The sequence below is a fragment of the Mytilus edulis genome, chromosome 12 (assembly GCF_963676685.1).
Source record: "Mytilus edulis chromosome 12, xbMytEdul2.2, whole genome shotgun sequence".
NCBI lineage: Eukaryota > Metazoa > Mollusca > Bivalvia > Mytilida > Mytilidae > Mytilus > Mytilus edulis.
Genome location: NC_092355.1, coordinates 46916637 through 46940160, shown reverse-complemented (window position 1 = coordinate 46940160; position 23524 = coordinate 46916637). Strand labels below are relative to the sequence as shown.

General features: G+C 32.1%; 1 protein-coding gene across 2 annotated transcripts; it reads right to left on the bottom strand.

Moving 5' to 3' along the window:
- Positions 1–320: 320 nt before the first annotated feature.
- On the bottom strand, positions 321–23204 carry LOC139498627 (fibril-forming collagen alpha chain-like). 2 transcript variants are annotated; one of them, XM_071287102.1, is made up of 10 exons: positions 23047–23204; positions 21201–21259; positions 15551–15587; positions 13469–13744; positions 10522–10545; positions 9896–10000; positions 4463–7315; positions 3928–3968; positions 1586–1633; positions 321–828 (listed from the first exon to the last, which is right to left on the bottom strand). In XM_071287102.1, the coding sequence occupies exons 1-9, from the start codon at positions 23117–23119 to the stop codon at positions 1622–1624; spliced, it is 3480 nt and encodes a 1159-aa protein (XP_071143203.1). In that variant the 5' UTR covers positions 23120–23204; the 3' UTR covers positions 321–828; positions 1586–1621. The 2 variants fall into 2 exon arrangements, with proteins under 2 accessions (XP_071143203.1, XP_071143205.1); XM_071287104.1 differs by having other exon boundaries at positions 692–828; positions 1582–1633.
- Positions 23205–23524: the final 320 nt, after the last annotated feature.

Here is a 23524-nt window from a genome sequence, read left to right as displayed (position 1 = left end):
CTGAAATAATCTTTTTTGAGAGGTTTAGCTAGTTATAAAATCAGATTTAAATCACCATTTTCTACATATGGAAATGCGTTTGACAAGTTAGGAATATTCTTGTAGTTTTTCATTCGTTGAATGTGTTTGAGCTTTTTAGTTTGCCATTTTTTAGGGACTTTCCGGTTTGATTTTTTCCTTGGATTGCGTTATTTTTGTTAATTAACTTATTACTTAAAGCTATTGATAGTAAAGAAAATCAATGATACCATTAAAACTTCCTCTTCTAAAATTAGCTTACTTTTTACGAGATTTAATAATAATAAAAAAAAAATCCAACAATAATTTTAATGCTTTATTATTTACATTTATACAATTGATTTTATCAAAATGCAGCAAGCAAATAGCCGAAGGTTAAGATGGCAAAATAAGACGATAAAATACATCAGGTTACTACACCTGAGATTGCATTGAAAACAAAATCCATCCGTCCAAGTTGTTTATTTTCGCTAAGAGCAGTAAAGTGTGATTGCAATTTGTTTTATTATTTCACCAATGTTATCAACAATAGTGTGGATTAGAAAAAAAATGTTAACCATTATTCAACTACTTAACAAAATCCTGCTCAGTACCAAATAATAGGTTATTATTTTTAATAATTGCTTGTTATATGTAACAGCATGTAGGAATATAATTAAAGTGAAATTGTTATCTTTGTCGGAATGTTGTTAATTCAGCTATAAATGTGCTCCATTTTGAAGTTGAAGTATAGTTGTATGTCCATGTCTGTAATCTGTGTTCTTTACATCATCGTCAATACGGTTGATATTAGAGATATGCCGATTATATCTATAAAGTGAAAATTGAAATCATTATCTTATTAACGATTCTGATAACCAAAAATAATATTCGTTGATTTTGTAGCAAAATTCTTAACTTTATACCTTTGCTTTATGTGGGACACATATAACATTTTCGGATCGTTCGATTTATATAATCCGGAAACATAACTTTGAAATTTGATGTAGTTCTTGCATTATTGTTTCTCTCTAAAATGGGCCATCATCACAGGCAATTATAAAATGTTACCAAAATATAGAAATTTAAGGTAACGACGTTATAACAAATTCGTGTTCAAAGCAATTGAATTTGAAAGCGACCACTTAAATACAGAGACATAAATAATCTTCTCTTAATGCACAAGATAATAATCACATTTTGCATATCCAATTTTTTTTTATCATTGAATGTTTTCTGTTTTCTGTTTCATAAGAAGTTCTAACGTCTATCTTATTTTAAGATTTTGTAAATATTCAAAATCACATGTCCAAGACAATAGCAACCTTCCAAAGATATGCGTTCAACGTGGATATCAATTTAATATACGTATACGACATCATCGATCTGTTAATGTATGCTTGTAATGTTTAGTATATCATATAAAATGCACGAAACTTATAGTAAAAGGTGCATGTATCTAATTTGTAATCTTAAAACTTTTTAAAATGGCCGAACGATTAAATTAGTGCATGTCATATAATCAAAACAGGTATATTTAAACATGTCATCTTCTTGGTGCAAGCAACATATATAATACTTTACCTACTATATACAAACTATAACTGATGTCTATTGTCTATTGTCATCCAGCTTTCTGCAAATAAATTTAAACGCATGTTTTGTTTGTTTGTTTTGTTTTCCATAAAAACAAACCAGTAGTTGAGATAAAATACATGCTGTTTCATCAAAACATGTTCTAATTTGGTTAATTCAATTGTCCCGCTCCGACTTTGAGATAAAGAACATCATAAACTGTTGTTCCTCTGTTTTCTGGTTATTTTCTATTCGATGATCTCAACAGTTAAAAGTCACTAATAATGCTTACGTTTTTCGTACGTTATAAAAAATAAATAGTGACCACAAACTATGTCTTGTACCAAAATTGCACCATTTCGTCTGATTATACCTAACTAAATTGTGGTAAATGCATCAAATGTGCTCAACTGGATGTTGCTGTGTCGTACTTAAATTGAACATTCAATTGTGAATGGAAATGGGGAATGTGTCAAAAAGAAAACAGCCCGACCATGCATGGAAGAAAAAACAGCAGAAGGTCATCAACAGGTCTTCAATGCAGCGAGAAACTCCGACAAACTATATACGAAACTGAATGACAGACATATTTTCAACCAAATTCTTTTAATCTCAATTGGTGAAACTTCGAGACGAGAGGAATTGTTACTTAAACAAACTAATGACAAGGGTAGTATAATTATTATTCAAAAATAAATGCATCGTTTACGAGGCTATATGTCTTAACATTTCATAAAACAACTTACAGATACGTGTCACTGCTGGTGAATTTAAATCAATTGCGACAGAATTTACGTTATGAAAATTCGTCATTTCACAAGATATAGATATAAATTCTAAGGTGTGATCTGCCAGTCCATCGGACAAAATTGACTTACGGTAATTGAACTGTTATGTCTTCCTTGTTGCTTTTGTATGTGTTTTACTTCCCAAACTAGTCTATCCACCATACCTCGTGATAGCTATACCAGTTTAGTATCGTACACATCGTAATGATACGTTTATATACGATGGAGATATTTTTGATCAATTTGAATGCAGTTGAAAATAAAAGAGCAGTTCATAACTATTAACCTTCACATTTGTATGCGAATTTTAAACAGGATGATAGATGTTTAGCTAGCAATAAACCAGGTTTAAGAAAATGCATGTAACAATTCAGGAATATGACAGTTGTTATCCATTGGTTTGATGTGTTTGAGCTTTTGATTTTGTCATTTGCTTCGAGACTTTCCGTTTAGAATTTTCTTCAGAGTTCGGTAATTTTGTTATTTTACTTGTAAGTAACAAATCCATAAAACATCTGATATGTTATCAAAAGGCAACTTAAACAACTGACGAGTCTTAACACTTTCTTGCAAGTTTTTATTTTAGCCTACCAAAATTACAAATTACCAAGTTTGCAATGAAAACTATAGTCGAAAATTGGCAGACAACATAATGCCTAAAAGAAAGACGATTTGAAATTTCATTAAATGCTTTTAGCAGTAAGGCCTCTTCTTAAACAAACTAGTAAAAATACGTATAATAATGTTTAGGTAATGTTCGTGTGTGAATATTTACAATCACAATCACTGACGTATGACAGAGTCAAATACAAATTATAATTTCCCCTATAACTGTTCACTGTAAAAACTGACTAACAATCAAATTAGTCAGACAATACAAAAAGCGAAAACAAAACAAATAGAAAGTTTATCTTAACGTTTTATCCTTCATTAATTCGTTTTGAGACTTCGTCAAATAAAAAAACAAATACTCAATATAAGCAATGCAGCAATCCTCAAACTTAAAAAAAGATGGTCGTTTTTTTTTTATTTCAATTTTATATTTAGCGAGACTAATTATCATCTACAGTATATTAAAAATAAAAGTGCAATTACTGACAATGTCAATCCTGCAGAATCACTTCAGTGTAATAAGAGAAATAATTAAATCAGTAGAAATCAATCTGATAAAAATAGTAAGTGTCTTGTTAGCTAGCTTTGAAGTTTGTGAGCTTAGCAAATGTTTGCCAATATCATCAGTAAGAATCTAGGTTTATTCAACTATTTTCTACATAAGGAAATGCCTTTATCAAGTCAGGAATATGACAGTTGTGTGCCTTTCGTTTTCATTTTTTTTTCAATTCTGTTTCCAATTTTGCGCGGAATTTTGTCTTTTTGTTATCATTTTTTAATTACATTTTAGGTATTACCACTCATCTGATAAGATTGGTTTTGGTTTAGCAGTCTCCTTTGGGTGGTGATGTCGTTAAAAGCATGTTAAAGCTTAATCGAAAATAGTCCATATCATTAATATTTTGTCTGATTGTACAATACTATATGATAAGTAATAAAAAACTGTAAACTTTACCAATCCTTTATCGCCTCTAAATCCTTTATCACCCCGATCACCTGTAATAAGTTGTAGAAAATTAGTTAAAAGAAGTGATATTCAACTTCTTGTTTAAGGTACAGGTAAAGGTTGTTACCTTTTAAAAAGTTTTAACCCGCTGCATTTGTTTGCACCTGTCCTAAGTTAGGAATCTGATGTTCGATGGTTGTCGTTTGTTGATGTGGTTCATAAGTGTTTCTCGTTTTGGATTATATATAGATTCCTGTTTGAATGGTTTTACACTAGTCTTTTTTTTGTTGCCCTTGATAGGTTTTGGTGTGAGCCAAAGCTCCGTGTTGAAGACCGTAATTTGACTTATAATGGTTTACTATCAAATTTGGTGACTTGAACGGAGAATTGTCTCATTGCCAAATCTTATCTATGTGAATCAAAAACTATCATTAAATAGTTATCAAAGGTACCAGGATTATAAAACTCTATTTTAACAAGTAAATACTTAAAACACAATTGTCCCTTAAAGCTAATAAATGATGATTTAGTATGTAATATTTACCCATCAGTCCTTTACCACCGTCTATTCCAATAGAACCATTGGGGCCTCTATCTGCTTTGACTGCTTTAAATCCTTTCTTCCCGAAATCTCCCTTGTATCCTTTCAATCCCTTCATTCCTTTTTGTCCTTTGTAACCTTTATCGCCCATGTATCCTTTATTTCCCTTGTAACCTTTCTGTCCATTAGAACCTTTATGTCCTTTATATCCTTTCATGCCTTTGAAACCTTTATATCCTTTGGTCCCTTTATCACCCTTTTCACCTTTCCCCCCATTAAATCCTTTGTATCCTTTTTGTCCTTTATATCCCTTACTACCTTTCACTCCTTTATTACCCTTATATCCTTTTTGACCTTTGTAACCTTTATATCCCTTTTGGCCTCTGAAACCTTTTAATCCCTTAATTCCTTTGTACCCTTTATTTCCTTTTTGTCCTTTAAAACCTTTGCTACCTGTTAGTCCTTTATATCCTTTGATACCTTTTTGTCCTTTATATCCTTTTAGTCCTTTGTTTCCTTTATATCCTTTGATTCCTTTGTTACCTCTATGTCCCTTCTGTCCTTTGAAACCTTTTGATCCTTTCTGTCCTTTGTTTCCTTTATATCCTTTTTGTCCCTTATATCCCTTATAACCTTTTGTGCCTTTGGTACCTTTATATCCTTTCTGACCCTTGAAACCTTTGTAACCTTTTTCTCCTTTGTAACCTTTAATTCCCTTTTGTCCTTTGTATCCTTTTTGTCCCTTCATTCCTTTGTTTCCTCTATATCCCTTTTCTCCTTTGTTCCCTTTGTAACCCTTTTCTCCCTTGAAACCTTTGTATCCTTTTGTTCCCTTATTACCCATGGTTCCTTTTTGACCTTTGTATCCTTTAACGCCTTTGTTGCCTTTGTTGCCTTTGTATCCTTTCTGACCTTTGATTTCTTTGATTCCTTTCTGACCTTTGTAACCCTTGTAACCCTTATCTCCCTTGCTTCCTTTATATCCCTTCTGTCCTTTGTTACCATTATAACCTTTCAGTCCTTTGAATCCTTTAGTACCTTTTTGTCCTTTGGATCCTTTGTATCCCTGTTGTCCTTTGTTGCCTTTATATCCCTTAGTACCTTTGCCGCCTTTATATCCTTTCTGTCCCTTTAGTCCTTTAGATCCTTTTTGTCCTTTCGTTCCTTTATATCCTTTTATTCCTTTGCTTCCCTTATACCCTTTTTGTCCTTTGTAACCTTTATATCCTTTAATTCCTTTATATCCTTTGATCCCCTTTTGTCCTTTGTAACCTTTCTCTCCCTTTATTCCCTTATAACCTTTATATCCTTTTTGTCCTTTTTCACCTTTATAACCTTTAAGTCCTTTGGTTCCTTTATACCCTTTAATTCCTTTTCTTCCTTTGTATCCTTTCATTCCCTTGTATCCCTTGTTACCTTTTTGTCCGTTGTATCCTTTTTTACCTTTCTGTCCTTTGTAACCTTTGTAACCCTTTTGTCCTTTGTAACCTTTAAGTCCCTTCATTCCTTTGTATCCTTTATTTCCCTTTTGACCCTTGTAACCTTTATTCCCTTTTTGTCCTTTATAACCTTTATAACCTTTCACGCCTTTATTCCCTTTATTGCCTTTCTGTCCTTTATAACCCTTGTATCCTTTCTGTCCTTTTAGCCCCTTATACCCTTTTTCTCCTTTTTGACCTATGTATCCTTTGTTTCCTTTAAAGCCTTTATCCCCCTTTTGTCCCAGGAAACCCTTATAACCTTTATGGCCCTTCACACCTTCATAACCTTTATTTCCTTTTACGCCCTTGTATCCCTTCTGTCCTTTATACCCCTTAGTTCCTTTTTGTCCATTGTATCCTTTTAATCCTTTGATACCTTTATTTCCTTTGTATCCCTTATGACCTTTGATACCCTTATAACCTTTGCCCCCTTTGATACCTTTGTATCCCCTTTGTCCTTTGAATCCTTTGTATCCCTTCACTCCTTTGCTTCCAATGTATCCTTTTTGTCCTTTTGTACCTTTTTTTCCTGCATAGCCTTTCTTTCCTTTCTTTCCTTTGCTTCCCTTAAATCCCTTTTGTCCTTTATATCCTTTGAATCCTTTTTTTCCTTTAAAACCTTTTAATCCTTTATTTCCTTTATGACCTTTGCTTCCTTTTTCCCCTTTATATCCTTTATATCCCTTGATGCCTTTATCTCCTTTGGTACCTTTTCCACCTTTGTACCCTTTCTGCCCTTTGTAACCTTTATGACCTTTGTTGCCCTTGTATCCCTCTGCTCCTTTTCGTCCTTTAAATCCTTTGTTACCTTTCAATCCTTTATATCCTTTATGACCTTTTAGACCTTTGTAACCTTTGACTCCTTTTTTACCTTTAAAACCTTTGTATCCTTTGTGTCCCTTGATTCCTTTGTTTCCTTTCATTCCTTTGTGTCCTTTTGAACCCTTATGTCCTTTGAACCCTTTGAATCCTTTTTTCCCTTTGTAGCCTTTATATCCTTTTTGTCCTTTGTATCCTTTCTGACCTTTCTCCCCCTTTTTGCCTTTAAATCCTTTTTCGCCTTTTTCACCTTGATATCCTTTTTGTCCTTTGTACCCTTTGTGTCCTGTCAATCCTTTGAATCCCTTTTCTCCTTTACGTCCCTTGTAACCTTGATTTCCTTTCTGTCCTTTGTAACCTTTCTTACCTTTGTGTCCTTTCTGTCCAGTGTTTTGCATTCCCTTATAACCTTTTAATCCTTTGTTTCCTATAATACCCTTTTGTCCCATTTTTCCTTTAGTACCAGGTGGACCCACCTCAAATCCTTGCATTCCTTTAATACCTTTGTCACCTTTATCGCCAACTGTACCCTGCAAACCGTCTGGTCCTTTTATTCCTTAAAAGAAAGGTAAATTATAATTGCACTTAACGAATTGTGTCCAAAAAGGTTTTCTGGATTACAGATATTGGAGGGATTATATCCATCCAAAACATCAAAAGATTTATGAATATTTGAGGTGCAACATGACCCAATCTTAAACGAACGGACAAATTCAGTTACTGTTATCCGAGGAAGTTAGATTCGTCGATTATTTCTTATTTATGAAACAAAAAAGAAATTTGTCTATATCTGAGAACAGTTTATCTATCGTTCAACTCAAAACTTATTTATAAAAGCAGTATTTACATGCTACTGCTCTTGAACGTAGCAAACCATAAGACAGTAGTAGCTACAAGTCATATATATTTTTAAAAAACCATTACATATGTACCATTAGTAATTACACAGATGGTTCAGATCGCCGGCAATGTTAGCTTTATACAAATTAGACTGCTCCTTTTATGCCTTAAGTTATTATCAAAAGATTTTCCATAAAGATAGAATTATGTTTAAGTGATATATGAACTTTGCAAATGCAAATGAGCCAAAAAGTAATTATAAAACCTGCGTTTATATTTTCAATCGAGTAGACGAAATAATTACGGTTTTCATGCATGGGTAGGCCTGCTACGGATGATTCCGACAGCAAAGGTATGCGTATTATGGTAGCACTCCACAGTTAAAAAAAATGAGCCACAAAATGTTTTATCATCTCCTATTCCTGGATTTCTAATACATTAACCTAGCTGTTTGTGTTGTACATGTGCATGTATATGTAATCAGTATCTTCCATAGATTTGATTTTGAAAGTTAAAAGGGTGAAAAATAATTCCTTTTATGTGTATCCATGGCAACATTCTGCATTTATTTACCATAAAATATTGCAAAAAGGGGGGGTGAACATGTCACATACCCCCCCAAAATTTGGATCAAACTATAATTTCAATGCCTTTTAGTGATACCTTTTTAGAAACTGTTGACATTAATCTTCCTTATGATCAAATAAAAAATGGGTGTCTTTCGCCTCATTTTTTCGTAAAATCTAAACACAAAGTTCGTGCGACAAAAAGTTGGAAAAAAACATTACAATAATATGGTATGGACATGCCAATACTGACTGTCATACCGAAAACAGCCTATATTACATACATTAAATAATCTTGATGTTCAAATAAACCCAATACGAAAGATATTTTAAAACTCGGCTATCCAAAAATGAATTTTATTGCACACTAGCTCTCATATAAAAAAATCCACAAGGGCCAAAATGCAAAACTACAGACATAACTGTGGAGTGCAACCTATACACCATTGTGTAGATAAATCAACTTAGATTTACGGCAAATCAAGTTTGAGTGGTGTTGACAACAACAAAAATCGAAATATAACGGAATTTCGCGACCTGTTGACATTTTTCCAAAATGCGACTAAAGAACCTTGTGCTTAATATAAAGCAAATGTTTTTTCTGAGACAATTGCCTGTGGTATAAGCTGCAAATTCATAGTTTCATGCGTTTTTTTTAGACCATAAGGTCATATATCTCATGATCAGTCACACTCTATGGGTGACAATATCCCAACGAGAAGTTAGAGGTTCGAAATCTATACAAAAAACGCTTACATTACAATATATGTATGTTAAATGGTCACAAGGTGGATTTTATGTATTATACAAAGAGTGAAATTTAAATTAACAGTACTGTATTGGAATTTGGTAAAATATAACATCATAACAAACCAAATGTGTATATTTTTGTGTATTGTTGTAGAGCTTAATCAAACTAAAAACATTAATGATAAATAAAACATTATAAAAATACAGTTTTAACGCCTTTTGCTCCTGTAAACTAATAATAGATTTTAAAATTCAAGGATTTGACGAAATCAATATTTTACAATCATTTCACAGATTAATAAAGGATTTAGGTTTTATAAAAAATCTGTTTAATTTGAGCTAGTTTGGTAGGAATTATACTTAATTCTTTCGGTTATGGTCAGTTGTGTACAAGGAATATATCATATGTCTATATGGTAAAAATGCAAGTAATAGAACCAGGATGTTTACATACCTTCAGCGCCTAGAACTAGAATACAAAATACAAGGAATGCGAGAAATAGAACCAGGATGTTTACATACCTTCAACGCCGAGAACCTGCAGGATGTTTACATACCTTCAGCGCCTAGAACCATTATGTTTACATACCTTCAACGCCGAGAACCATTATGTTTACATACCTTCAGCGCCAAGAACCAGGATGTTTACATACCTTCAACGCCGAGAACTAGGATACAAAATACAAGGAATGCGAGTAATAGAACCAGGATGTTTACATACCTTCAACGCCGAGAACCTGCAGGATGTTTACATACCTTCAGCGCCGAGAACCATTATGTTTACATACCTTCAACGCCGAGAACCATTATGTTTACATACCTTCAGCGCCAAGAACCAGGATGTTTACATACCTTCAGCTCCGAGAACCAGGATGTTTACATACCTTCAGCGCCGAGAACCAGGATGTTTACATACCTTCATCGCCGAGAACCAGGATGTTTACATACCTTCAGCGCCGAGAACCAGGATGTTTACATACCTTTAGCGCCAACTATTCCTGTGTTTCCCTTATCTCCTATTGATCCTTTCACTCCATCACCTAGTAACCCTTTCATGCCTGGCATACCTTGTGGTCCCGGTGATCCTTATAATAGGGAAACATGTACAAAACATATAGGTATAAACTCGAGATTTGGACTAGACCAAATCAGTATAAATGTACACTATAACACAAACTTTACTGCCTTCCAAGTCTATCGTTTCTTGTTAAATTAGTGTCAACAGACTTTTAACAATTAAGATATGAGATTTCAAACAAGTACAAATAATGGAACTTGTAATTTAGAAAAACATATTAGAAAGAAGATTCCTATATAAATCAATTTGCATGAGGTAACGCTATTATTTAAATCTATTGTACACTATTTCTACACAATTTTTATTGCGACATTATGATTTCCTAACATGAGTCCTGTAAGATATATGCATAAAGGAGAACATAAATTCGAATGTGGAAATGCTTACTGCTATGTTGCCCTTTCATAGGATTTAAAACAAATTTTAAAGAGTTTTAGCGAGATTTAAATTCTGATTTATGTTATTGAAAACAGATGTCCCTTAAAGCTTAATTAAATGTATTATTGTGTTGCAGTATGAAACGCTTACCTGGAATTTCTAGAACTGGTGTTACTAAAACAAAGAAAATGTCAAACTGTACGTTCTCAGTTAGTGTTAAGTGCTATTATATTTTTTATAGGTAAAGATAACAGTGTTTGTATATGGGTACTGTAAAGCGTTTTTTTTTTCACGAGGTGCATATTTTCGCTTATTTTCGCGGATAGAACAAAATCGCCAAAATAAATTCCGCCAATTCAAAACGGCACATGCAAAGGTATTGATAAAAGTTTTGAATCCGCTAAAATAATAGCAGCAAAAATATTTGTATACGTTATTCAATGAAAATCATCGAGAAATTTTACACCCGCGAACATAACCCTCTATACGGTATATTCAAGTTATGTTGAAACATTTACAATAGTAGGCCAATGTCAGAAAAAAAATCAACATTGTGTATGGGGCTTTGAAATTGGGAAGTGCGAGATTAACCAAACCCTTCAACAGTTTTGTGCCGAATTCAAAACGTTGATATTTTTCTGACAATCTTTTCTAGCTTAGAATTTGAAAACGTATACATAAAAAAAAACTTATTTTTCAGGTTTCTAAGCGAACCCCGTATTTTCAAGAAAAGTGTCGTGACATAGAATGGACAATAGGGCCCGTCTCAAACTTGCAGTGAGATAAGATTATTTTTTTTTGCGCCCATACTGTGATTTTGAGATGGAGGGCAGCAATGGGGCACTGTTTGTGTTCCCTTTTTTGTTCCTGTTGTGCATTTATTGTGATTGGTACCCCATATACCTTTTTTTCTTCCATGAAATATCTTATTGTTACTAAATTTGGTACTATAAGCGTTCTAATTGACGTACACTTTTGTGTTTTTAAAAACTCAAATCGAAAAGCACGACTCTTTAAATCATAACAGTGCACATACATTTACGTATGAAAATAGTAAGGGCTTAAACTATAAAAGTTTTTAGTATGAATTGATACGGTGTAGATGGTGGTTAGGGCTTCACGATTTTTAAGACAAAGCCTTATGTTCGGTTGCTCTTATTTACTAGTATATATTTTCATTTGAAGTAATTACACAGTTGAAATTATTTCCATTTTTCGCCATGTCAGAGGTCAACATGCACAAATTTCTACATACACCAACCAAAGTAAAACGTGTAATATACAAATCACTGAGAAAGTAGTTTTTGAAACAATTTTCTGTTTAATCCTTGTCTTTTTCCCCTATAGTCTAGTATTGACTTTTATTCAGACTTGCGTGTACCAAATGTTTTAATTGTGTCCATCAAATAAGAAAACGTTCCTTTCAAGGTCACCTAGGGAAGGAAATCCTAGTGTTGACCTCATGTGAATCCGTATTCATGTGATATTCAATGTATCCCTTTTGATTAAAATGGGCAAAGTATGTACGAGGCGTGTTCAGCTATTAAAGGGAAATAATGTAAACATAGAAAGGTGAACCATTTCGTTGACTGATTGGAACCACAAAACAAATATTATATATGTACAAACGATGATTACATGAAATCAAACAGACCTTAAAAAAATCAATTGTATTTGGTGGCTAACATTAATTTATATAAATGTTTATACATCCGCCTTCCGTCTAGATCTTCTGAGTCATTTCGATTGTTTATTAAAAGTCGTCTAGACTAAAATACACATGAAATGCTGCTATATATTATCGAGTCCCTGCATTGTTATTGTTTATTTCCGACTTATTGTAATTTGGATTTACATTTTAGTATGTAATAAATCATATACGAGAATTTGAGTCAAATCGGGGAACATGAATCTGACAGCTAGTGTCCCTTTAAGTACTGATAGAACAAGACATATTCAAACTAACATAAATTTTAAAAGTTTACACTTTGATCTGTGACATAATAAATTTCACACTCTAATTAAGATGTGAGATAATTAAGCTGACACTCTGATTTGAATGAGGTATGGTAAAGTTAACACTCCGATTTGAATGAGATAAGGTAAAATTGACACTCCGATTTGAATGAGATATAGGAAAGTTAACACAACGATTTGCATGAGATAAGGTAAAGTTAACACTCCGATTTGAATGAGATAAGGTAAAGTTTACACTTCGATTTGAATGAGATATGGTCAGATTAACATTTCGATTTGAATGAGATATAGGAAAGTTAACACAACGATTTGAAGGACATAAACTAAAGTTAACACTCCGATTTGAATGAGATATTGTAAAATTAACATTTCGATTTGAACGAGATATGAGAATGTTAACATTTCGATTTGAATGAGATATGATAAAATTAACACTCCGATTTGAATGAAATATGTTTAAGTTAACACTCCGATTTGAATGAAATATGGTAAAGTTAACACTTCGATTCGAATGAGATATGGTAAAGTTGACACTCCGATTTGAATGAGATATGGTAAAGTTAACACTCCGATTGGAATGAGATAAGGTAAAGTTAACACTCCAAATGGAATGAGATATGGTAAAATTAACACTCCGATTTGAATTAGATATGGTAAAGTTAACACTCCGATTTGAATGAAATATGTTTAAGTTAACAATCCGATTTGAATGAGATAAGGTAAAGTTTACACTCTGATTTGAATGAGATATAGTAAAATTGACACTGCGATTTGAATGAAATATGGGAAAGTTAACACTACGATTTAAATGAGATATGTTTAAGTTGACACTCTGATTTTATTTGAATGAGATATGGTAAAATTAGTAAACACTTCGATTTGAATAATATGGTAAAGTTAACAATCTCATTACAATATAAAATCTGAAACGAAAACAAACTCAGTGCACAATCATTTTACAAACAAAACATGGTTGAAGATGAAGAAAACAGACATAAATTCGAATCTGACGTAGGTGATACATTTGATTTTTTTTCTATTAATTATCAAATACATCTTTATATTAGATTTACAATTTTTGGAACAAGATTTTAATAAAATGAACACCAAATTTACTCACAGCAATCGTGGTGCACAAATAGACTATCACTAAATCCAGTCCCACACATAGATGGATCAAACTGGGTAAAGTTTGATATATCACATGTTGTCTGTTTTTCACAATAGCTAATATCGACCATTTTTCCACAACTAGCTTCACTAGTCACAAAAAAAGCACCTGGATTTGAACAGTCAACATCTCCATAGAATGCTGTTATTATATGCATGTACTGTCCGGGATTACAAGTCAATGTAACTGGAGGATCACAATGTCTTTGCCATCGGGTAATAGCCTCTGTTTGTATAAAATTATTGTACAACAATAAGAAGATGTTGTATGATCGTCTATATTAGATTGTATATATATATATATAGGAAGATGTGGTATGATAGTCTATATTATAATTGTCTACATTTCAGATGATGTGGTATGATAGTCCATATACTAATTGTTTACAATTCTAATATGAATTGCTTCTTTTGCTTTATGAATAAACCCAAACTCTAAATCCAATAATTATTTTTGACACTGACTACTGCAGAATAATGAATTTTATCAAATTGGCATGCATTTAATATATTTCATTCTAATATGACGACATATTATCGTCAAATAGTATAATTACGATATATCTACCTTTAGCGCAAACGCAGTAATACACAAAAACGGCTTTTGCGCGTTACGACCAACTTATTTAACTACCAGATATTCTCAATTTTCGACTTCAAAACCCCCAGTTTACGAAGGCCAAGATTCAGATACAATATATTTATCTCTTACTATTCTACAGCAAAATAAACAAATCAGTTCATTTCAATTTATTTTTCATGGTTAAATTTCATAAAACGAAAATTCCGCGAAATGATGTTTTTGTCTTGGCATGTCAACCAAACAAGGTGACGTCACAAGCATAGTTCCGTAAACAAAAAATCAAATGTAAATACCGGGCAAAAACAAATCACGAATATAATGCTACCCATGTTAAAATTACAATAAAGTATAGTTTGCATCGATTATTTCTTAAGTAAGAAGATGTGGTATGGTTGTCTATATTAGGATTGTATACAAATAAGAACATGTAGTATGATCGTCTATATTATGATTGTCTTCAAATAAGAACATGTGATACAATAGTCTATATTATGATTGTCTACGAATAAGAAAATGTGGTATGATCATCTATATCATGATTGTCTACAAATAACAACATGTGGTATGATCATCTATTTTATGATGGTCTTCAAATGAGAAGATGTGCTATGATTGTCTACATTATGTATAGTATAATAAACAAATAAACAGTATGATACATTAACGAGTCTTAATTTAACTTGTACATATATATTCATAAATACAAATAATACAAATAATCATTACGCCAAGCAACGGAATAAAAAGTAAGAAATTTAAAAAATCACTTCCAGTTCAGCTTTTTCATGTCTTTTTAAATTTTAAATTTGATCACAATCTAGTTATAACATTGGGGTTATTTATATGATAAATATCATGTGAAAGCAAATCCTAGTTGATAATCTAGTCAAATTATCAAATACATGTTTATATTTGTTTGGCTTCATAAATATTTTGATATGAGCGTCACTGATTCATGAGTCTTATGAAGACTAAACGCCCGTCTGGCGTACTAATTTATAATAACTACTAGTCAAAATATAGATATAGACTCTATTGTCTGATACCGACGGTTACATTTGTATATTAACGATACTAAATATTAAAAGAAAAAAATCAATTTGATTCTATGGATTTTCGAAAACAAATGTAATAAAAAAGAAATTTATTAGGACGTACATATACATATTGGTGTGTCTTCTAAATAATCATGTCTTAGTTCTGTGCAATATAAGGTTTTAAATTTAGGTTAATGAAGGTCTTCCAGTAAAGGTTCAAATTTAAGTGAAAAAAAATAAGATCGCCAAATATGATTTAAATGGCTTTAAAACAGACTATCAAATAGCATGCATCAAAACAAAAGTCTTTTAAATTTAATTATAGATTGTTGCTGACTGGTCGCTGAATAAACATTAATTGTAAAGAGTAAAGTTACAGGTTAATTTCTTGTAAATATCATGTAATACGCACCAACTTGTCGCTTCACACGATCGACAGTTTCGTGAGTCTGCAAAATAAATAATATAAATCTGCAGATAAATTTATATTCATTGGACACGTTGTTGTCGTACTCATTACACCTCAATACTTACAAAAACAAAATATGAATAAAACTGAATAAAAAACAATATAATTTAAAAGTTTAAAATCATTTTTACATAAAAAAAAAAAAGGATGTGTAGACAAAATTCAAGCAAAGGTGTCGCTTGGATATGAAGGAAAATAAATGTTACATAAGAGAGGTGATATTTGGACCTTCTTGAAACCTTTGATGACAGAAAATTCCCAAACATTACAAATATTTCTGTGCAAAGAGTACTTTGTCATATAGTGTATAATTGTTGGTAGTTTTGTATAGGAGATGATTATGAGTGCCTAAAACATGTGTTCTTACTATTTTCATTTTTTTTCTTTTGATTAAAACTTAGTTTTGGTATTATCTGTTTCTTCACGTAGACTCACTTTAATTTAAAACAAAACAGGGGAGGAGAGAAAAAGCATTGATTTGAATTTATAATTTTAGACGATAATTTGGTCTACATAAATGTAAAAGAATCGTTTATCTATCTAGTTACAACCTTGAGATAACCCATTATCATTTTAATAACAGGTTTTAATTTACTCACATCTATTTCAATTTCCAAAAATATACAGAAGAGGGACGAAAGATACCAAAAGGACAGTCAAAAAGACAAACAAACAACAGCACACACGACACAACATTGAAAACTAACGAATAAACAACACGAACCCCACCAAAAAACTAGGGGTGATCTCAGGTGCTCCGGAAGGGAAAGCAGATCCTGCTCCACATGCGGCACCCGTCGAGTTGCTTATGTGATAACAAATCCGGTAAATAGTCTAATCCGTAGGTCACATTCAGGAAAGGGAAGGGGATTGTAGTTACGACGTAAGGAACATATCCGATATCATTTGTGATACGGTTATTCCATAACGGTCAACCAACTCGTGATGGCGTCCGTAAAATTTACGAAGGGATGATTTCAACTTCACCATTTGGAACTCTTGGTTTAATAGCTTTCTTGTGAGCAGCAACCCTCTATCAAGAAAATCATGATAGGAAATGCAAGCACGGGAATATCGTATCAATTGGGAGATTTATACAGCTGATTTCTTATAATAGTGTGGTATCAAAATACATTAAAACCCCTGATACTGTAAGATAATCATTTTACAGCAAAAAATTCAAGAACTATTTGTTTTCAACGTTTAACCAAACATTCGTTAGCTTTTCAAACCTAGAAACTTCAGTTCACACCAGTTCTTGTAGATTTGGAAAGCATTTACGTATCCGTATAGCATACTCATACCAAAATATCAACACTCTTAAATATACAATACTCCAAAGGTTAAGCAACACCTGCTATTTTTTTTGAATCATATTTTACTGAATTTATAACTAATCGAAATATCGATACAATGAACGGAATTCGTGTTTTTATAAGATAACATACAGAATGGTAACTGACGAAGGACAGTTTTGAGTGTTTTTATAAGATAACATACAGAATGGTAACTGACGAAGGAAAGTTTGGAGTGTTGTTATAAATGAATGTTTTACTATTTCATTTTGGGCAATAGGTTTCAAAGTGGCAAACAAAAATACAAGATAAAGTTTCAATTTATACCGAAATATTTGACAAATGTGCTCTGCACTTTACACAAAATTATTTTCAAAACTCGAAAGTGACAATTTGTGAATACATTTAAATACAATGTATGTCAGTAGCGAGTATATTCTCCACCCTTCTGGATAAATTACTAGTAATTCACACTTCGTCTCATGCTTTGAACTAAGCAACGTAATGTTCTAACAGTAATTCCTCGCCATTCTTCAATCAAGGCTGCTCGTAATGAATCTGTGTGCAACACCAAATTAAACAGATATTCTGCGATGACTCAAACCAGTAGTGGGCATACCAATGACTAGTCATTTCTGTGCAATTTTTAACTTTCGAAAGGGGCATACGAATATTTATTGTATACACTGACAAAAAAGCACGCGAAACACCTTACATTTTTTTTAACGAAACTTGCATGAAAAACATGCATGTAGCTTTGGAAAACCTGTTTTTAAGATACCTAGGATTAAAATCTATTCTTGAATTCTTACCTGTCGATTAGAAATACATTTACGAAATTTATGGAAACAAAGCAGTATCAAATACAATTACATAACAAAAAATAGAAGCAAAAACATTTAGTTGCTTAACTTTTGTCGAGGTATATATATCACTTGCGATGAACCTACACTCAATGCTAAATATCTTAGAATATACAAGATCTGTTCCTCAATAAATAGAAATTGACTATTTGATTTGTACAACTTTGAATGAATAAATGAATAAATGATTGATTTAAGTGCAAACTTAATTGCCATTATATTTATATAATTTAACTTTGGATGTAACTCGTCTTCTGATTGGCTGACGTCGTTTTGTTTATCATCCTAATAATAATAATAATAATAATAATAATAATAATTTTGTCATGTGACCATGACGTCATCAACATTTCTTCATGATTTACTCGGGTTAAAATGAAATTAAGAATTAAATTATAAGAAATGACTATAATATTTTTTTCTGCCTATTCGAAATAACATAAAAAATGTGGACACTTTAAATAACCCGCGTACATAGACAGAAAAAATAATACAGTCATTCCTTAAATAATACATAGTTATGAACATTGTTATTTTCAGCCATCCTTATAGGCTTACGAAGCACTGTCATTTAAAAACATTATTATACATGTATAGCTATGTTATGCTCTAATGTAAGACGATACAATTCGTCTTTTTATTTCTCGGAATAGTCTGAAATTACGTAACAGTGTTTTACCGATGGTCGAATCTCACAAATCAGTTAAGAAAAAAAAGAAGTTAAAAAAAAACCAAAGGGAATCGCATAAAATTTAAATGAAGTAAGAACGGATTCATAGATAAAGTAAACGTTTCTTGCTAAGCACAAATTACATTTCGTGTAAATTCATAGTCAGTCACAATGTAGCTATAAATCAATAACAGCGAAGAAACATATTACTAGTAAGTTGAGACTCAGACATATAGCATAGGTCAACCTATTTATGATTGTTTATGTACTGTCCATTCCTAATCACTCTGTTGTACCTGTTTTATTTAAGATACAAACATATACCAATGGAGACATTATAATGTGAACTCACACGACAGAAATATACATCAATTGAAAAATGTAAACACTAAATGATTGGCAAGAGAGTATATTACTACAGTTTTATAATTGGAAAGTTGTAATCATCACGTTAAACATTAAGTTAGTTTGGAGTCAGTACCTAGAACAACATCAGGTAATGAAGCTGACTTACTTCATAGCTTCAAAATATTCTTAATTTTAAGTTTACTCGGATTTAATGGATTTAAAAGATGCAAGCACTCCTTTAAATGTGGGTTATTAAGTGAATGGGCATCATTAATACATCTGGAGTGAAATAAAAAAAAAAACTTTGTGAGAGTATGTTGTGTTCCTGAAAGGTTTGAATGACTTCTGTCAGATTTAAATACAACAATAAGTCAAGTAACAAGTAAGAGCAAACAAGAAGTACCAACTTGAATTTTGACGTTTTGCTTAAATATCAATCTTCAAAACTCAACACATATGTTGTCGATATAAGAAAGTCTAGTACATTTCAGATTTATTTGAATGTTTGAATATGCGGTTTCTTTTGTTACCACAAAGATATTTTGTATCTACGAATTGCGTTTTCCATTCATTTTCAGGTTAGTAAGTTTAAACATATTTATTTATAGTGGATTGGGAAACAAGTTTTGCAACTTATATTAATCCCTTTCCACTTTGAGGTTGCGAGTGATGCCTTGTAGCGGCATTAGCCTGCTCTTTTTCGAAATCTACAAGGGTGTCTTTAACGTGCAAGAGATATGGCTCTCTCTCTCTTAACACGGGTCAGCCATTTATCGTCCCCTTCCGACGGACTATCATCGTTTCCTCAAGACCATACTCGCAAATGGTGTTAAGGGAGAGCCGAAAATCCAGTCTATGAAATTTTCATCACGGAACGGGAATCGAACCAGGAACCTTTGTGTTAGAAGTCCGATGCACTAACCACTACACCACGGCTCTCTATTTCATATTTTCTCATTTTCAGGTGTGGACTGTAGTATATATTTATTGTTCTTTTTCAAGGAATTCATTTCCCCTTCGTAACTTGTGACTTTTTTGCCTCAGGATTTTCGTGTCCCTTATCTTTTCGCGTTCAATGTTTAAGTAACTTAGTCGAGTATCAGTCTGACTCGAAAGTTGATACCTGACTACATATATTCAAAAGTAGAATTATGTTTAATTAAAAAAAACATTTCACATATGCCAATGGCGCTTAGCTGCTTACCACATGAAGATGTGTTTCTCGTATCAACGAAGTGTGACATGAATAAGTAATACTAATTTTGATAGGTCGGTTCATCTTGTAATTTGTTACGAAATATCTACATTTCGATAGGCAATTCAATAGATCCAGAAGGACTGTCAAATGTAACAAATGTCTATTCCCCTTAGACGAAAGGGATTTGCACCAAACATTGTCAAATTTATTTTACAATATTCTTAAGTCACATTTGATTTAACTCTGAAGCGTACGTAGACCTCGAAGACATTTGAAAACAGAAGACTATGTTACTAACACTTAAGTGTATCAAAATCTTACGCGGACTTTAATTTTGAAGTCAGGTAAGCAAAATTGAGAAAAAAGTTCACCAGCTGGAGGATTATATTCTACAGTATTAAAAAAAATAGATTAAACAGCTTCACTTGTGAAAATCATATATCGATTGGTATCAACACTCGATAATTGTGTTCTATGTAAATCTATGACTCAAAAGACCACTTTCGTGATCACCCGTCACCTGAAGAAACTCGTCAATTATGCGCGCCTTTATGACGTCATTTACCCGATAGAGGGGATCGCCTGTATCCCTTGACTATTAACGTTTATCAAGCGTCTTAGTGATCGTCATTGTGCAGGATAAACTAGAAATAATATTTGTTTTGTAAGTACTTAATTATAATTCCCAAATGACAGCAGTGCTCATTGTCAATTATTAGAATTTAATTTGCCGAATACTTCGTGCAATATAGCATTATAGTTTCTCAATCAACTCGCTCAACATTGGAACAGAAGTGACGATGCCCCTAAACGCACGAATGATGTTCACTAAAACCAGAGTTTTTGACGGAAATGCAACGAGCTCGAAAGTTGTCTATTGTTTTTTTAAGGATGTGATATTTCATTCAATGGCACGTTATGCAATATCGGATATGGACATCTTTTTTATCAACTGGAAAAGAGGGACGAAAGATACCAAAGGGACAGTCAAACTCATAAATCTAAAATAAACTGACAACGACTTTGCCGTCTTCGTATGAAATATTGATTGATTAGTTGTTAGTTACTTAAAGTACAGTGACAAATATTTAATGCATGATCAGGACGTTACGTGTGCAATCATATAATGTATTTCAAAACTGATGCAAGACTCATAATTTCACCATTCAACTAAAACTGAGACATTTTGCATGTGTGGTAAATGTAAAGTGTGTGTTACCTGCGACAAAACATTTCGAAAGTTTCCTCTACCATTTATCATATCAGGCTTCTGTAGGTCTAAAACAAATAATTTAAATTTTGAATTACTAATCATATAACCCCATAACATAAATTAAATCACATGCTATATTTTACTTAACTTAAAACATTTGAGAAGAAAATGATAAAAAAAAATCATCACAATACTGCAAAATTAAAATAGATCTAGTAGTGTGTGATAACATTGTGTGAGGGAATTCGACGTTTGATGTACCACTGTTCACTCCAGTGCAATTTATGACAATACCACTGCATCAATCAGAATAAAATTTTTTGCAGTGTTTTAAGAAATGATTTTGCTTTGTTGTCGCGTATTATTTGTGAAACATTCAATGTTTTAAAAAGGCGAATTTTCTTTATAAAGTCAATGATTATGTTGACTTTTGAAGGCCAAACTTTCTACAGCCTTAAATACGCTAGTGAAAGATCCAAAAACTATACCAATATATAACGACATGTTTATGAAATTATAACAAATCTATTGGTTAACAAATTTTTACTCGTTATTGCAAAATAATGAACTTAATATATCTGACATTTTCTCCCTACCCAGTTTACCCCTATACATTTTTATGATGTGGACTGGTCATTGTTATTAAATCGTAGGCAATTTGATTGGATTAAGTTGTTATTAGTTTACCTTCAAACTTGTTTATGCTTTTCATACATGACTATTGATTAATTAGACCGTGCATGAATGTGTACGGTAACTAAAATGACCTTCAAACTGGACACTGGACGAGTCAATATTATGTTTTATCAATGAAAGTTAAGGTATGAAAGGTAAGAATTGCCACTTATTCGATTTTCACAAAATTTTCGGAATATACAGTTGAAAGGTTATTTTTTAAAAGCCTATTGTGAAGAGTAAAGAGAAAGTTTACAAATAATACGTTTTGTTCCATTAAACAAGTCATTTTCGTAAGAGAAATACCGAAATATATTTTACGCACGACTACGGCAGGTAAAATTATTATTTATCATAATAAAAAAAAGCATTTTTCAGTCTCATTGGAATATGTTGATTACAATTAATCCCAAACTTAAGAAGTAAGTAACTAAAGTCAAAATATGTCCGATCTGCCTATTTCTGCACATCAAAAGTCAATACGATCGTTTTAAAGTCAATTTCGTCTACCTCACAAAATCTTGTTAGGCACTATAAGTTTACTATCAATAAATAAGTTTTCGAATTCCTCCACTGTTATATAATGTTTTAGTAAAATTATGAAAACATCCGATGTAAGACGCATATATCTCATACAAACTAGTCAGAACATATTTGTTGTTATGAGCTTACATTTCGGATTACAAGATGTAAGCATATAAAGTCTGATGCATCTTTTGACTGCTTATTTGTGTCTAAAAAGTAAAATAAAATAATGCCGAACTCCGGCAAAAGGGCCAAAAGCAAAAGCTCAAACACATCAGACGAATGGATACAATTGTCATATTCCTGACTTGGTACAGACATTTTCTTATGTAAACAATGATGGATTAAACTTGGTTTTATAGCTTGCTAAACCTCTCACTCTAATTATTTTCAAGCTTTCAATTTCTTCTCTTTCCGTTTTTTGCCACGAGCGCACCTCCTACAAAAGATTATGATAGAAAGTTTTGCTAAGTTAATAGATATCTGTTACCTTATCAAATAACTGTCAAATTATTTTATAAATTAGACGTCTTTGTACATCTATTAATTACATTTTCTTAAACAAAACCTCTGACGATTTTCAATTAGTACACTGGGAATTTCAGATTTCGTTTCTTGAAGAAATATCTATTTCTACATTTCCTTGACTTACCCAGTGCATTTGTTAAGACAATTGCTTCCACCACTAAAACAATCAACCATCGCACCAAGTTGTCCATGGTCATGGTGGTGCCTGCCTTTGTGCATATGGCGTCGACGTAAACTTATTTATACAAAGAATTAATTGTACAGTTGTGAATCTTTACTTGTAAAATGTATTTGTATTTAATACCGTCCATTAATAATGAAAATGTAGAAACAATAGGTATTACAATACAATTATGATTTGTTTGAAAATCAAAAGACACTATAGGTAGGTATATGCAGTATTAATTTGATGTATTTATTAATTTGTATTTTCATTAACATTTTTCAAGATGCTACATCAACAAAATCGAAAAATTTGATGACGTTATGATTTTTGTGTTAAAAAGGTACATTTGGGATATGTACTGCAAAACAAAAACAAAATAAAAACTTTCTTTTTCAATTTTGGAAAAAAGAATTACCCAAGTATATATATCGTCCTC